The sequence below is a fragment of the Aethalodelphis obliquidens genome, unplaced genomic scaffold (assembly GCF_003676395.1).
Source record: "Aethalodelphis obliquidens isolate GAN/ISIS:26980383/991018 unplaced genomic scaffold, ASM367639v1 scaffold7, whole genome shotgun sequence".
Taxonomy (NCBI): Eukaryota; Metazoa; Chordata; class Mammalia; order Artiodactyla; family Delphinidae; genus Aethalodelphis; species Aethalodelphis obliquidens.
The window spans coordinates 67486383-67504534 of NW_020837951.1; the positions used below are offsets into that span (position 1 = coordinate 67486383).

Below are 18152 nucleotides of genomic sequence, written 5' to 3' on the forward strand. Positions count from 1 at the left end.
CTGAGGCTCTGGATCCCCTGTTCCATATCGCTTGAACAGGAGCCATAATCCAAAAGCTCAAGGGTATGATGAGGTCAAAAGCTCAAGGGTATGATGAGGTCTAAAGGAAATGAACAATAAATCATTCTCTTAATGCTTTCTTTTCTGTGTCTGACTCTGTTGAAGAGACTTGATTCCTTATATTGGGCCTGATAAATTGAAAAGCTTGCCTTTGTTTCTATTTCCTTGTTCTTCTTATATATATGCAGATATAAAACTTAAGCATAATCTCCTTTGATGTATAGCTCTCATGCGACTATAACACCAATTTACAGATTCAGTGAAAGAGTAATCTGTAAACCCTATCAATTTCCAGAAATCAACACGAATGTAATCTGCTAGCTGATGCTGACCCACAGTGATGACATGGTGGACATGGGCCTGATGTCCGAGGCTCTGCCCACACTGCAGAGGCTCTGTGATCATGGCTCAGCCTCTCTCTTTTTTTGTTTTGCCTATTGTGAGAAGCTTTTTGGTCAGGCATGCCGTGACCTTTCTTAGCATTCTCTTAGCACAAGTACATAATTTATCACTTCACTCCCTCTCTGCATCTCTATTTTTTTTCTTCTTAGCTGATTTCCATAATTAAAATAATACTAGCTAATGGGATTATAATCAAGCATAAACATAGGCGTGGCATCACACAGCAGTACTCACCTCACTAGGTGACTATCTAGGTGATCTAAAGTGGACTTAAATTATTTTTGTTTTGTTTTTTAGTTGACCATTAAAATAAGAATTCCAACCTGAAATTTTCTTTTTTTTTTTTTTTAATTTTTATTGGAGTATAGTTGATTTACAATGTTGTGTTAGTTTCAGGTGTACAGAGAAGTGAATCAGTTATACATATACATATATCCATTCTTTTTCAGATTCTTTTCCCATATAGGTTATTACAGAATATTGAGTAGAGTTCCCTGTGCTATACAGTAGCTCCTTATTAGTTATCTATCTTATACATATTAGTGTGTATATGTCAATCCCAATCTCCCAATTTATTATTCCCCCCCCCATGTTTCCCCTTTGGTATCCTTAAGTTTGATTTCCAGATCTGTGAGTCTGTTTCTGTTTTGTAAATAAGTTCATTTGTATCATTTTTTTAGATTCCATATTTAAGTGATATAAAATGATATTTATCTTTCTCTGACTTACTTCACCTAATAAAATAATCTTTAAGTCCATACATGTTGCTGCAAATGGCATTATGTCATTCGTTTTTATGGCTGAGTGATATTCCATTTTATATATGTACACATCTTCTTTATCCATTCCTCTGTCGATAGACATTTAGGTTGCTTCCACGTCTTGGCTAGTGTAAATAGTGCTGAGTGAACGTTGGAGTACATGTGTCCAACCTGAAATTTTCTAATATTGAACTAATGGGCTCTCAAAAAAACCTCAGCTCTTACCAGGACTCAAGAAAAACTAACACAGTGTAATTCACTGATTATCAAACCTGGATGAATGTCAGAATCACCTCAGAACTTGTTCAAAATAGAGATTAGAGCTTCCATCCCACCACCTGAGATTCAGGTTTAGTAGGTCTAAGAGTGCAACTCAATAATATGTACAAGCTTTTTCTAATAGATGTAAGAGGGTCAGTTGATTAAGGACACTGTTTTCAGTATAAACTCCTATTAATTGTAGATACTTGGGTAACTCTGTGCTTTGTCTTAACAATGGATTATGAAGGTAATGAGAACGCATAAGTAGCCTGTGCTAACAACAGCGCATCTAGTGACAGGACGAAAGGTCGTTACTTTTCAGCAAAAGCTCAGTATAATTAATTAAGGGCTGGATTTAATTCAGTGACATTTGAATTTTATAGCTATACACCTGCAGCTATAAAACCACCTTTATTATTAAAATTCCTATAGGAAAAATAACTTGGTAATTGTGAGTCTGAAACTGGTCCCTAACTTGCTTTTTCCCCATTGGCACAGTTGTTTTTATTACACACAGTGAGGCAACTATTATATATAGCAGGACAGATTATGTTTTTAACAAGTGCCCTGGGGGTTCTGAGGCAGATAGTCCACAGACAAGGATTTGGGATCTCCAATGACAAGCACTGGACTTGAGGTTGAAGTTCTGGGGTCTACTTCAGTCCTACTACTTGCTTGCTCTCTGGCCTTGGACAAACCATTGGGCCTTTCTGAGCCTAAGTTCCTCATCTATATAAAAGATGGAAATTCTTTACCTGACTCTCAGGGTTGTTATGACAACAAAAACAAATTCAGATAATGTGCATAGTACACCGTATGCACACATATATATTCATTTATGAGATATTTATTGAGGACCTACTATATGCCGGGACTGAGTGGTAGGAACAAAGAAGAGAACAAGAGGGATGTGATCCCTGATTTTATGGAAGTTACATGGTGAGGGGTGGGAGGCAGAAAACACACAAATAAGGTAAAATTTGATAGTTCTAGTGCTTAGGGAGAAAATAAAATTGTCATTGAGCTACGTAATGACTGGTAAGGGAGGGAAGGCATGTATGCTTTAGAAAGGCCCGAGTAGGAAGTGATATTTGTGTGGAGACGTGAATGACCAGAAGAAGATAACTGTGCAGAAGTCTTCGGGTGGAGGATATCAGGGAAAGGGAACAGCTGGGACAAACGTGCTGATGTTCTGAAAGGAGGGACCGAAGGGCAGTGTGGCTGCAACAACAGTGATCGACTGGAAGTGTGGCCTCAGGGAGGTAGAGGGGAGGGTAAACATCTGGGCCTGAACACGTAGGGGATGGTTGGGCATGAAAAGGAGCTTGAAATTTCGCTCTAACTGCACTGAAAAAGCACTAGATAATTTAAGCAGAGGACTTGTGTGATCTGCTGCATGTGGTGGGAGCAAGGAGACCAGTTAGGCTGTGGAACAGTCCACCCAGAGAACATGGCGGCATCTGATTATAGCAACGGAGGGACTGGTTAGATTTAGGGTGTAGTTGACGTGCGAGCCGCGAGCTTCTTAGGGTCAGGAGGTCAGGTAAATATACTCGTATTAATTGTGTCATTCCCGCTGCACTCTCTTGTTACCACCCTGCATTATAGTACGAAATCACTTACCTTCACATCAGGTCATACATAATCTCAAACACGCTGAATATAGGTGAGATAAGGAGAAGGAGCCCAGTCAAAACAGATAGACAGCCTGTGCCTATATCCAGAGGTGAACTCCTCAGAACCTTCCTCAAGCTTCTGTCCCTAAACATAGTGATAGTTCTAATGAGCTAATAACTCATGCCTAGAAGGCAATTAAAGGGGAGAGGAAAAGAAAGAAGGACAGCTTCTGATATGACGCTGTGTGACAGTGCAAGCGGGAAGAAAGGATGAATAGATGACGGAGAAAACAAAAAGTATGAAAAGCAGGTGTGAAACTCCAAAGGGCATGGGCGAATTATGGTTTTCTTCACAGTTAATGAAGGCACAGAAGAGTGAATGCCATTGTCCTGCCTATAAAATGGTTGAAACAAAATTAAATCCATTTGGCTTACAACAAATTAATCTTTGGGTGTATGAAAATGATCTCATGTGGACCCTTATTTCCCCAAGGTGCTCAGTAAATGAATCTTTTCATTGTATTTTGTGGTCATGTACATGAAGTGCTGTATTTTTATCCCCAGCTGATAAAGGCCTATTAAAGTGTAATGTACACAGAACTTCCACTTATGGAAAGATGCCATAGATGTATTTTTTCCTTATTCCTCCTGGTAAATGCAACTAAAATCCTGACATTGTATATAAAACAAACATAAGACTGAAAAGGAGAGAGGAGAAAACAGACTGGCTAGGGACCTTGGGTACTGAGGAATGACACAATTGTGACTTCATTGGGTTTTCTGGGCTGTTTGTTTGTTTACCTCATAAAGCCCAAACTTGGAACTGAAGAAGGCGGCTGCCAGGAAATGCCACAGAAACAGAAAAAAAATGTCCCAGCTTAAGCCTGCTTCCTCTACCCAAAGGATCAGGAAAGGGGCAACCAAGCAGGACAGAAAACTAGAAAATGCTGCTCTACTCCAAACACCACCCACACCAGCAAAGCCTGAATGGGAAGACTGGACTCCTCGTCAGACTGAAACATGGTTCCGCAACACCCCCATGGACGTGGCGTCAGAGAAGATGGATTTTATCCCCACAGGGGCACAATGTGGAGACCACGTGGGGATCCTAGACTTCTACCCTCATCCTGGAGTGTCCCTCTTCCTCTTCCCGCTGGGGTGGTGGTAGAGAAAGCCTCCTGGAGAGTTAGGACTTTCACTCGTCACCGGCGGTAACAAGGCTTCTCCCACGGCAGGGTCAGTGGAGAGCAGCGGGGGGCAACAGAAGCTCTACCCAGGCCCAGCAGTTAAGAGGAGCCCCCCACGTGGGTCACAAAGGAAGCCAGGTGGAGAACCTGGACTTCTTCTTCCACTGGGTAGTAACCAGGTGGCATCTCCCTGCTCCCCGACCTGAGTGGTTTCAGAGAACAGCAGCTAAAACAGATTTAAATAAGGTCCAGAGTTGTGTAACATGATATGAAAATGTCCAGGTTTCAACCGAAAAATCACTCATCATACTAAAAACCTACTATTAACACTTTCATTCAATGTAGTGATGGAAGTTCTATCCAGTGAAATAATCCAAGGAAAGGAAATAAAATGCATATAGATCAAAAGGAAGGAATAAAACTGTTCGCAGAAGAAATGATTGCCTACTTAGAAAATACCAAGGAATCTACAAAAAAAAAAGTTCTAGAACTAATATATAAGTTTAGCAAGGTCACACGCTATACAAAACAACTGTTTCTGTATACTAGCAATGAACACTGAAATTGAAAATACAATATCATTTACCATCCCTTAAAAAAAATAATAATTGGGTATAAATTAACAAATTATGTCCAGGACTTGTACACTGGAAACTACAAAACTCTGATGAAAGAAAGTAAAGGAGATCTAAATAAATAGACATACAGTGTTCATGGATTGGAAGACCCAACACAGTAAAGATGTCAATTATCTCTAAATTGATATACATGTTTGTATATTTCCTATCCGAATCCCAGCAAAATTTTATAGTTGCAGACAAGACTATTCTAACATTTATGTAGAAAGGCAAAGAAACTAGCATAGCAAAGAATAATAAAGTGGGAAGAATCAGACTCAAGAATCAATTTTAAGATTAATTATATAACTACAATAATTAAGACTGTGTGGTATTGATAGAGAGATAGACACATAAATCAGTGGAACAGAAACAAGAACACAGAAGTAGAGCCACAAAAATATACTCAGCTGATGCTGACAAACACAAAAGCAATTCCCTGGAAGAAAGAGAGCTTGTTCAATGAATGGTGGCGGAGCAATTGGACATCCATAGGCAAAAAACAAATAAACTTTGACCTAAGTCTCATGCCTTATACGAAAATTAACTCAAAATATATCACAGACTTAAATGTAAAATGTAAAACTAGGAACCTTTTAGGGAAAAAAATAGGAAAAAATTTTTAGGATCTTGGTCTAGGTAAATAGATCTTACACTTAACATTAAAAGCATGATCCATGAAAGGAAAACTCGATAAATTGGACTTCATCAAAGTTAAAAACTTCTGCTCTGTGGAAGATCCTGTTAAGAAGATAGGGGAGGGCTTCCATGGTGGCACACGGGCTTCCCTGGTGGCACAGTGGATAAGAATCTGCCTGCCAATGCAGGGGACACAGGTTCGATCCCTGGTCCAGGAAGATCCAACATGCCCAGAGCAACTAAGCCCGTGCGCCAGAACTACTGAAGCCCACGCACCTAGAGCCTGTGCTCTGCAACGAGAGAAGCCACCGCAATGAGAAGCCCACGCACCGCAACGAAGAGTAGCCCCGGTTTGCTGCAGCTAGAAAAAGCCCGTGCACAGCAACGAAGACCCAATGCAGCCAAAAATAAATAAATGTTTTTAAAAAAAATTTTTAAAGAAGATAGGGGGAAAAATCTATAGATTGGGAGAAATTTATTACAAACCACATATCTGACAAATGACTTACATCTAGAATGTAAAGAGCTCTCAGAACTCAGTAGTAAAAAATAATCCAATTATAAAATGCTAAAGGACATGAAGAGACATTTCATCAAAGATATAAAGATGAAAAATAAGCACATGAAAAGATGTTCAATATCATTAGCCATTGGGGAAATGCAAATTTTTAAAAAGCCACAATGAGATATCAATACACACCTATCAGAAAGGCTAAAATTAAAACTAATGATAACGTCAAATGCTAACGAGGATGCAGAGAAACTAAATTACTCATACATTACTGGTGGGAATGTGAAATGATACAGCCACTCTGGAAAACAGTTCAGTGGTTCCTTAAAAATCTACTGTATGACCTAATAATTACACTCCTGGGCATTTATCCCATAGAAAATGAAGACAAATGTTCAGACAAAAACTTGTACAGGAATGTATATAGATGCTTTATTTGAATAGCCAAAATGTGGAAAGAACCCAGATGTCCTTCAACATGTGAATGGCTGAACATACTTGGTACGTCCATACCATGGAATACTACTCAGCAATAAAAGGGAGCAAACTATTGATACATGCCACCACGGTACCATGTGAGACCTGGAAGAATCTCCAGAGAATTATTCTGAGTGAAAAAAAGCCCATCAAAAAAAGTTACATACTGTATGATTCCATTTATATAACATTCTTGAAATGCCAAAATTATAAGAAATGGAGAACAGATTAATGGTTGCCAAAGGCTTAAGGCAGGGCTGGGGGCAGCATAAGGGATCCTTGCAGGGATGGAAATGTTGTTCTGTAGCTTAACTTCGTCAATGTCAGTGTTCTAGTCATGACATTGTACTCTAGTTTTGTAAGATATTACCATTGGGGGAAACTGGGTAGAGAGTACGCAGGATTGCTCTGTGTTATTTCTTATAACTGCATGTGAATCTACAACTATCTCAAAATAAAAATTTAAGCCCATAAAAATCGAATGTATTGGATCATTTGTTTAATGATAAGATGCACAAATCATCCCAACTTGTTGGATACCATGCTCTCTCCTCAGATTCTTTTTGTGACAATTCTACGGTAGCTAGACAGGTAGGTGCATGGACGGATGGTTTTTATAGTATACAGTTAGAGTTTTTTCAAAGGAAAACACGGTCAGTGGAAAAAGCCTGGGTATGTCCCTTGTTCATTGTTGGTCATCTCGTGTTTCAAGGGAATACCCAAAGCCACCATCTAATAAAATGTCATGCTCCTTCTCACCCTCAGGAAAGCCACTAGTGAAAACATCCCGAGGGACTGTGTTCAACACGGAGGAACCTGCCATCACAGTTGATGTAGGAGGCACCGTCAAAACAGTTGGAGGCGTGAATGTGACTATTAACTGCCAAGTTGCAGGTGAGAAATGCATTCATATGTTAATCCATTTGTTCAAATATTAATGGAGCCCTGTGCTAGGTTGGGGGCTGAAAAGATAAGTACAAATTCTACTCTCAGGGATTTGGGGCTAGTAGGAAAACTGAAGCATGAACCTCAGTCACTCTGAAAGTGGAAAGTGCTGCCGGAAGTTGAGAGGAGGAAAACTGGGACAGATTAAGGGAGAAGAGGTGGTTTTTATCTCCGTCTTGCATACTGGTAGAATGTGAGCATGCAAAGATGGGGGCAGAGGGTGTTCCAGGGTGATGACGGAGTGTGAGAAGATTCATGGAAGCAGCGAAGCTGCAGGACTTCAGGGGAACAGCGTGTGCTTTGGTCTGGCCGGAGCCCAGAGTACATAGATAGGGTGGTGGGGCTTAAACTTTAGTAATGTGGGTTGCACCTGTGCCGTGGGAGACTTTGATGAGGAGTTCAGACAAAGGCAGATTGAAAGTGACATTAAGGGGCCATGCAGTGCATAAAATGGATTGAAGAAAAGAAATACAGGGACAGAGAGTCCAGTTAAGAAGCCATCATAGTAGGGCTTCCCTGGTGGTGCAGTGGTTAAGAATCCGCCTGCCAATGCAGGGGACACGGGTTCGAGCCCCAGTCTAGGAAGATCCCACATGCCGCGGAGCAACTAAGCCCGTGCACCACAGCTACTGAGCCCGTGTGCCACAACTACTGAAGCCCGTGCGCCTAGAGCCCGTGCTCTGCAGCAAGAGAAGCCACCGCAATGAGAAGCCCATGCGCCGCAACAAAGAGTAGCCCCCGCTTGCCGCAACTAGAGAAAACCCATGCACAGCAACTAGAGAAGACCCAACACAGCCAAAATAAATAAATAAATAAATTCATATCCAGAAAAAAAAAGAAGCCATCATAGTAGTTTAGAGCAGAGGTGCTGGGGCCTGAACTCAGGGCAGTGGTGGTGGAAAGCTCGGGAGTGGATGGCAGGGGTAAGATCAACAGGAACCTGGAGCTTACTCACTTCAGAAGTGGGTAGGAGTCATTAATGAAAACAGCCGATGCTGTTAGGAGTGTGATAATAGACATTGCCCTTGGGTAGGCCTTGCAAACTCAGAGGCCTAAAGGGACCAGAAAGTCACAGGAAAGTGGAGGAGTAGTGGACCAGAGGAGGTTGTAGTATGCTCTTCATGAAGGCGTCTACTGTCAATTAAAAAATAAAAAACACCCACATAGACTGGAACAAAGCTCAGCTACCAATTCTCCCCTCCTGTGAACTGCTAGCCTGTCTACCCCAAGGGTTTTCACACCCACAGTGCAAAGAAAAAACGGATGGCTCTTGTGCCCAGCCACAGTCCCCTGATTGCTGTCCTCATCAGATATATCTTCCTGCGGCACCCAAACCACGGTTCCCCAGTCATACCCTGTCTGCAAAAAGGACAGGCATTGGCACCCCCTGCTCTGGGGGTTTCTTCATCTTAGATCTCAACCCCAGCATTGGAAGATTTACCTCCACTTGTGATTTATAAGGCCAGAGAGAACCCATTTTAAAAGAAGTAGGAGGAGAATCTTCATCTAGAGCATGTTGTTTCCAAAGAACAGCCAGGTCTGGTTTTTCTCTGAAATGTTCTGGTAGCTCCAGGAACCCAAAAGTATAAATCTCTCTCTGTCATCATGCATTAGCTTCTTCTTGGTAAAGCTTCCCTTGGCCTGTGCATCCAACCTCATCAGTGAAAGCTTCTGGAACTAAATCCCTTCAGGCCCTATTAGGACAGAATCTCTGACAGGGCTTCCCATGAATGAGTTGCCCCTCTATACACAGCCTGGTGGTAGAGGCAGGGTCCTTTGTGCAGGACCATCACTCCTCACGTGATCACTAGGAACATGGGCCTTGGAGACGCAACACCAACTAGAGATATGATGGACCATGTTGGGTCTCCTCTTGAGCACTGGGATTGGTAGGACTAAAAAAATGGGAAGCAAAGGGCAGCAAAAGCAAGGAATTGGGCATTTGAGGGAGACTGAGAGAACCAGAATCCAGGTGGAGGAGTATTTATCATGGTGAACCCAAGACAGTCAAACCAGCTTTGGTCAACTCTTCCATGCCACCTAAGGCCATGTCTCCCGACTTCATCCAGAGACTCACTCTTGGTAACCTGATGGTGAAATCCTAGGTTGTTAGGTCCAGTTTTTGCCTGGCTATGTACATTACGTTCTTTGCTTTTATGTTTATTCATAGGGCCATTTGTATTAATCATGGTTAACTAAAATAAATGTGTGTCTCTGCCATTATGCCTTTCGTTAAGTAAGATTTTTATTCAATGTAGATGGGAAAGAGCCTGCTTTTGATTAAACTGTTGGTCTGTGAATTTACTGGACAAAGAAATCATTCTTGAGCTGAGTCTCCAGTCAAAATGCTGACAGCTATAATGCTAAATGGCAGAAAAAACTAGTTTTACTTTGATACTACAAGTAGCTTTTATGGCTCTCTTGTGACATAATTTTAATGGCTATATAATAGTGTATTTTAAAAATATTACATAATTTACCTAGAATAACTCATGTCCTTACATGTTTGAGTTGTTAGCAGTTTTTCATTAAATAACTTTTTGCATACATATGTTTTCAACATGTAAAATTCAGCCTCACAAATTCTTCCCAACTCTTAAGCATAAAAAGCATTAAGCAATGAGTATGATGAGGCTTTTTCTTGAAAAGTGATCCAATCCCTTAATACCACTCCCAAACTTGTTCTCTATTTAAGAAAATTCAGAAAACTGAGTAGGAGATAAAGGGTTGGAGGAGGAGGGAGTGTTTCAGTCATTGGGAACAGGATGTACCTGAGGTAGAAAGAGTGTGTTGCATCTGAAGGAGTGAAATGTGGCCGGGGTGTCTGTAGGATGGAGAAAGTAGTGTGACATGTGGCTGGGAGGTGGGGAATAGGCAAGGGCTAGATCTTATATGCTTTCCTAGATTATGGTACAGTTTGGAGCAAGGGTAGCTTTTGCAGACTTAGGATATAAAATTGTGAGGACTGGTCATGTAGAAATAACTAGTTGAGGAGTCAATGATAGGCAGTGTATTAACTAGGGAAGGCTAGACTCTGGTAACAAGTAGATTCCCAAATGTGTAATGACTCAAACACAATAGAAGTTTATTACTGCCTACCTAGGAGTCCAGAGAGTGGTCCTGGTCAGCTGGAAGGGATCTGCCCCCCACAGTCCTTCAGCATCACAGAACACTGGTGGCTATGTTATCTTGAATACATGCCTTCCAAGGTCTCCCCAGAGGTTCTCTCTATCCTGTCAACCAGAAGAGGGGAAAAACAAAGTGTAGACGATGGTTGAGAAGATTTTAAGGGTGACACCTGGAAGTAGCACACATTACTACTTCTCACATTCCTTCTTAGTCACATGGCTACTCACAGCTACAAGGGCTGCTGGGAAATACAGCCAGGCTGGGTACCCAGGAAAAAGAAGAAACAGCCAGCAGTGTCTGCCACAGTCAGTGTGAAGAAATGTGGAAGGCTGAGAACCTTTCCAGACTTACATGGTTCTTTAGAATAATTGCCAAGGCTGACATTTAAGCTACTGTATCCTTTCCTTGTCTTGCACCAAACCATCAAAGAAACTTCTAGAACTTATCATGTCAAGGTGTACCTTTCAGTGGATGCCCCACCTCAAGATGTTGACAAGTCACCATGGTGCAAGCAGCCTTCCAAGTGTAACAAGTGGTCTAGTTAACAAGAATATCCTGTCTGGGATTTAAAAAAAGATGATTATACATCACCCTACCTGGCAGCTCAGTGGAGATTAAAGACGCTAATCCTCATAATCATATCAAGTTACATCCCATTATGACTACACTCATTTACTGATCCTTTCAAGCAGCAGGGAGAGCACTGTGTTATTGATAAGATATGCCACAAAGGGGGGAAAGTAAAGGCAGGTCCTTTTCCTTCCTTTTTTAGACACAAATCATACCAGGGAGTCCAGAGTGTGGAGCCTATCCAACTAACTTGTCAACAGCATAGCTTTGGACTTTGTTCTGTGATGTATATTTTTTGTCATTCTTCAGACATTTCTTTCTGTAGAATGTGCTGTCACATCTACAGGCTTGGGAAAAAAAAAACCTTCCACAACCTGACTAAGCTTCTCACCAAGAAGAGCACTAGCAAAGCCAGCACAAATGGATTCTAGAAAGTTCTCTCTTAACAATAATCTTGGTGTTACAATTACAGCAGAAAGGTTAATCCGCAAAGTAGGAAATATTTAAGGATTTGATACCAGAAATAACAGTGCAGCAATTCGTACCTTTTCTAAGGAAGCAGCCTGGTATAATGGCAGGCGGTGTCATGTACTTGTTAGGAAGGGGATCCCTAGCATTAAATGTATCTGAGTTTGGATCCCCACCTGCCATTTGTAGGTCACTGATGGACCATGAGGTAGAGAGGAGGTACAGGGACTCTGTCCCCATGTAATCATTCAGGAATCCAAACTAATGTCATTTTAGGCAGATTTCCTAATCTCTTCAGGTCCCAATTTCCTCATCAGTAAAATGGAGTTAATAACAGTGCTTTGTAGGACCTTTGTGAAAAATGAGTGATTATGTTTATTAAATGTTTGACTGATAGCAAATACTCAGTAAATGTTCTTTCTCCATCTAATATGTTCAGGATATTTTTGTACAGCTCCTGACCTTGGTGCATTCCCAATGTCTAGGTATTCTAAACATCATTGTTAGGTATGTATATCTGGTACCTTTTCCAGGGACTCTGGCATATATGAGGGTTGGTGATATTTTCTGAAGTATCATTGTCATCTCTTGAGAGAAAAAGAAAAAAGAGATCTCTGGTGCATCGTTTATTTTTCTTCTCCCCTTGTTCCAACTTTGTTTGTAATATGTCAGAACCGGTCATGGCAGGACTGGCTGTCATTCCAAAGTATCTTTTTGGTGTCATTCTCTGCTTAAGGCGCATGATCACAGGCAGGAATCCCCCAAAATGTGACACCAGCAACTCCATCTCCATTGGCAAATTCTTGATGCAGGTCCGTGTTTGAGGAAGTCTAAGAGAGGTTTGCTAATCTATGTATTAAAGAATGATTCCTACATCATTTGGCTTCCCTCGGCACCGCTGTCACTTCTGTGGTCCCGGTTTTACAGAGACTGGAGGTCACTTCCTTCTACCCTTCGTTATCCTGAACACGTCCATTTCTCCCATGAACTCCCCTGCTCTCAACTGAGGAATTCAGCCCTTTTAGCCAAGACTCTGTTTTGTCCTGTTAAACAGCCTTCCTTTCAAAGGGGCATGAGGCCAAGAGTGATGAAGTGATGAAGGAAGAAGCTTACACCCACTTCCCGGAGACATGAGAAATGGTTCCATCCCTGGGTCATCTCTCTCTCCCTCCTCCTCCTCTTCTTTCTCACCATCCGTGTCTCCCCTCTGGCTGCCGTACAGTCACATAAGCCCTGACCAGTGAATGACACACAGGGGAGCAGCAAGTCTTGCTGCAGGAGCTGACCGTGTAAACACAGTGTTGGCTCTGAAGACACTCATGCCATGGCCCATGGACACTGTCATGGAGAGAGAGCATTCCCCCCGACCATGCACTTAGTCACCACGCTTTTGCTGGCGGAACTGACAGCCCATTAGTCTGGTTCTCTTGCCCTGCCTCCTCGCTCTAGAACAGCCTCAGTTCCTATCAGGGATTTTGTGCTTACTGCCCACAGCCCTCCTCCAAGGAAGGTGCCAGTGACAAGTGCTACGTGTAATCAGTTCATGGTGAGGGAAAGTGGGTGAATACTTGCAAAAGATGGTTTGTAGGACCTCATTTTTCCTTGCACTTTCAGGAGAGAAATAACTGGAAGGGTTTTCTTCAACTTACTTTTCAGAGGCTTTCTCCTGAGTGCCATGGAATTTTTTTTTTCCCCAACATGAAAATGGAGCTCAGGGACCAAAGTCTAAGCTGGCATGGCTGGGCATCATGACGCTCTTGCTCTCCCTAGTGGTGCTGCAATGAAAAATCATCTTTTCTGCCTCTCACCTGCATCTTTTCTCCAGGTGTATTTAGAGATAGTGCCAGCCTGGCCCCTCTCATGCACCTGAGCCTTAAGTTTCACAGTGTGTGCCCCTCCCTGATGGGTCAGGGCTGCAGTATCCAAGTCTCCACCCCTTTCAGCAGCCTTGCCTCCTTTCTCCGGCCAGCCTGCCAGTCCCTAGTGACTCACATTGAATTATGGGTAATCTGAACAACAACAGAAGAGAGAGGACCAGAGAGTCACTCTCCTGTTCCCCATTAACAGGGAGAAGAGCCCTACAGATTGGCCAAACACTTGGGCCACACACCTTAGGCCACCATTCCACCACTGGAAACTCCACCTGAGGCAGCAGGCCAGCAAGGACACCAGTGAATTCACACAAGGTAGCTCATTGTTAGTGAGGGAACATATGAGACCACCCTTCCATCCCACCCCACTTCCTGACACTGGGAGTTCAGGAACAGCAAGTGCTCAAGGGGTCATAATGAGGGCTGATGAGCTGGCTGTTACAAAGTAGACTGTGGGTAAATTTTATTCATCAAGGACAAACAACAGGTACACAGGTAACTCCTTGAAGGTGTCTTCATTTTCAACAGTAGGCTGCCCATGAAGGGTAAGGCTGCATTTGCCCCAAGGGCAAAATCCATCCCCAACTCAGGGAAAGCGCAGGACTAAAGCTCTGGCTCTGACTGTTCCTGGCTTTGACCCTATTTCCCTGGATCTGACATTCTAAACCTGCCCTGGATACATGTCCAAGAGTTTTATGAGCAAACGTTGTGAGCTGAGTCAGCGGGCTAGACGGTGCAAGGGACGGAGCTTTCTACTCCCTGGAGACCTGGGAATTAATGCCACACGCTTTATGTCTCTCAGCTCACTCAGAGCTTGGCCTCCTATGCAGACCATCTCAGAAGGCTTGTCCTGAGCTGGGCCCTGCTTACCAGCATGTGACCCACAGGGAAACTTCCTCAGGAATTAAAGCCATTCTTTTGTCTTAGTCTACTCAGGCTGCTATAACAAAATGCCATACGTTGGGTGGCTTAAACAGCAGAAGTTTATTTCTCATGGTTCTGGAGGCTGGCAATTCCAAGATCAAGGTGCCAGCCCATTCAGTTCCTGACCAGGACTCTCTTCCTGGCTTGCAGACAGCTATCTCTTGCTGTGTCCTCACAGCAAGATGAAGAGAGAGAAAGAGAAGGTCTCTTCTTATAAGGGCACTAATCCCATCACAAGAGCCACCCCCCTCATCACAATCTCATCTAAACCTAACAATCTCCAAAGGCCTCACCTCCTAACACCATCACACTGATGGTAGTTAGGACTTCAACATATGAATTTGCAAAGGACACAAACATTTAGTCCATAACACTCCTAGAGGATAGAGCCTGACTTCCAAAGACTGGAACCCCATCCCAATTCAGATGTGCATACTCTCCCCAGCTCTCTCTCTCACAACAATAACTTAGATTGAGGAGAGAGCAGAACACTTTCTTTTTGTCTTTCTTTTTCTGTGGTGATACTGATAGTTCAATCTTTTCTTGTTCTAAGAAAATACTTAGGCTTCAAAAAATACAGCCTTGTTTTCTACGTGGAGTGTCAACTCTGGTAAGGATCTAGCAGCTTTCATTTGTCTGGTTCATGAATATATCAACATTTTGTAGCTTTTAACTTTCTACTGAGATATAATATTTATACAGAAAAGTGCTCATATCATAAAGGTCCCAAGCCCACCAAACCAGCCCCCAAGTCAAAAAACAGAGGATTACTAGCAACCAAGCTCCCTGTCCCCACTCTCAGTCACAACCCCTCCCCGTCCATCCCAGTCTCAGAGGAGCCCCCCACTCTGACTGCTGACAACAGAGTACTGATGTTACCAATTTTTGTTTTCTACTTTCAGAAACAACATCATACTGTGTACTGTGTGTGCTTTTTCATGCCTGGTTTTTCTTATTTAACGTTAGGCTTGTTTCGTGTAGTTGTCAGTCATTCATTTGCACTGGTGTATACATTCGGTTCTGAGGTGTTTTCTGCAAAGAATTTGGGTTCACTCCTTCCACCCTGGCAAGTGCCCTTTTCCCAGCTGCCTCCTTCCTCTTCTTGAACCGGCCTCTCTCTTCCTGCCTCATCAGTGTAAGGTTTAAAAGGCAAAAGATCTCAAGACAGCTGAGAGGTCAGAAGCATTATTTAGTTTGGCTGAAGGGGAGTAGAAGACGCCCAGGCACATGCTTCCTGCAGAGCAGCCCTGGGGCGGGCCCTGGCAAGAGGCTATAAATGCCTCCAGGGTCACCTGAATGTGTTGGCTGATGAGTTTATTTTCTTTCCTCCTAGGTGTGCCTGAAGCCGAAGTCACTTGGTTCAGGAATAAAAGCAAACTGGGCGCCCCTCACCATCTGCACGAGGGCTCCTTGCTGCTCACAGCCGTGTCCTCCTCGGATCAGGGCCTGTACTCCTGCAGGGCGGCCAATCTGCACGGGGAGCTGACTGAGAACACCCAGCTACTGATCCTAGGTAAACACCTCGAGGCCGGCTGCCCCCTGTGGACCCCACTGGGGGTGACTGTCTAACCCACCCTCTACCTCCTCCTGTCCCTGATCCAATTAAGTGCATAAAAGTAAAATCAATATCCCTTCCCTTCTCCCCACCTTGGGGCCTCCCAGTAGAAAGAACACAGACCTTGGGGCCAAGCAAGCCACACAGATGTCAGTTAGAACCCTAGCTCTACTGCTGACTCACTGTGTAACCTGGGCAGGTCACTTAACCTTGCTAAGCCATAGATGCTAGTCTCTGTGTAGAAACTTATGGAGCAAGATTGCCCATATTTGGGTAGGGGTTGGCAAATAGAGGTAACAGAAGTACAGCAGTCGCTCTTAACTCCTTCTATGTTAAGGACTTCTTGGAGAATCAGACGAAAACGATAGATTACCTTGTCGAGAAAAAATCATAAATGCAAAATTTTTTGTAAAATTTCAGGAAGTTCGTAGTCTAGTCCACCTGAAGTCCACACGTGTACACCCCCGTCTTTGTCCGTTCTGGCTGCTATAGCAAAATAGCCACAGATTGGGTGGCTTATAAGCAACAGAAGATTGTTTCTCACACTTCTAGAGACTGGAAGTTCAGAATCCAGGCGCCCTCATGGTCGGGCTCTGGTGAAGGCCCTCTGTGTGGATGCAGAATAATGGCTTCTTACTGTGCCCTCATGTGGCTGAAGGGATGAGCCAGCTCTCAGGGGTCTCTGTGTTGAGGACACTAATCCCAACCAGGAGGGCTGCACCTTCATGACCTAATCATCTCCCAAAGTCCCTGCCTCCTAATAGCATCACCTTGAAGGAGTTAGGATTTCAACGTGTGAATTTGGGGGATGCAAACATTCAGACTACAGCACCCCCAAACATAAGGACCTCTGATTAAAGAGTCTAACACAGTTCGTGGCATAAAATAGTTATTTAAAAATAACAACAATTGCTGAGACACCATCAACACTCATTGATGCCCAGGGCTGGACTCAGCCACGTGCAAGCTACAACCCTTTTGTCCCCTGGATTAGGACTCTCTGCTTCTCTTCCCCACAGAGTCTGGGAATTGGTGGGATAGGATAAAGAAGCTTGTTTTTGTCTTACTTTTTTTAAAAGGCAATTATTAGAGCACGTGTGCTGGCTATCTCAGGAAGAGAAAGCCATCACTCTTAGGGGAAAAAAAAGGAAAATGTGAGAAATATGAATAATTACACACCACGCATACATACGCATACATACATTATGGGCTTCCGCGGGGAAAAAGAAGTAAACTTTATATTTTCACACCCCAAACTGATGATATACCAAAGCACAGGGTCTACCCCTGCCCACTCAAATTTCAGAGATGCCCACATGGGTTTTCATCTCAACGGTGGCTGCATAAACCTCCAGTTATCTTAGGAAGCCGCAGAAAATCAGCTCCGCGAAGGATGTGATTTGTTTTGTGTTGGATTTCATCTGGCTGAGCTGCTCGTCTGGAGCCTGGGGCCTAGAGACTCTTGCCCCACACTGAGTTGTGGAGCTTACTGTGGGCTTTTCCTCCCTAATAACCCTTCCTTGTCGCCTCTGCTAACAGAGCTGAAAGCACGGGAGGTGTAGCTGCTACCGTAGCTCCACCAGTGAAGTGTGTACGGTCTGGGAGCCAGATCTGCAGCATTCCAATGCTAATGCAGTGTGACCGTGAACGTGGAGTTTGAAGAACATGACGTCTTCCCATTTTAATCAAACTGGATGGGAAAAAAAATCACTAGTTAGATTCTTAATTTTAGGGCTTTCTGCAATCAGAAGTCTTGGTTTATTCATCAAAATTTGTTACTTTCTTTAGGTACTTAATGGACATAGAAGTAGTGTTTCTCTCTTTTTTAATCAGCCCAAAATGTGACTTAATTTTTACATGAGGGATTTCATGTGTAAAGCTGAGGTTTCATGCCAAGGCCTGTGACTTAACCTGTAATGTGGAGACTTGAAGTGTCATGAGGCGGACTTTCACTCATGAGTTCGTATAACTATTCATTAAGTGGGATGACTATTCATTAAGTGTTGCCTCGGAGTCCCATGTAGAGCTTTAGGATAAATAAAAGCAGTGACCTCTGTCCTTGGGGAATTTACAGTTTCCCTCAGAAGATCAGCTGGACATGCCCTGAAGAAGTAAATTAAGACAGAAGCTGTAAGGACACTAGGAGGGTGTGACATTTG

At 43.1% G+C, this 18152-nt stretch overlaps 1 protein-coding gene across 2 annotated transcripts in view; it reads left to right on the plus strand.

The window, feature by feature from the left end:
• ADAMTSL1 (ADAMTS like 1) overlaps nt 1-18152 on the plus strand; it is a 470361-nt gene that overhangs the window by 357343 nt on the left and 94866 nt on the right. For both annotated transcript variants that reach the window (XM_027105928.1, XM_027105929.1), the window contains 2 exons: nt 7297-7425; nt 15772-15951. In XM_027105928.1, the coding sequence (XP_026961729.1) occupies nt 7297-7425; nt 15772-15951 (309 nt within the window). The remainder of the gene's footprint in view (nt 1-7296; nt 7426-15771; nt 15952-18152) is intronic.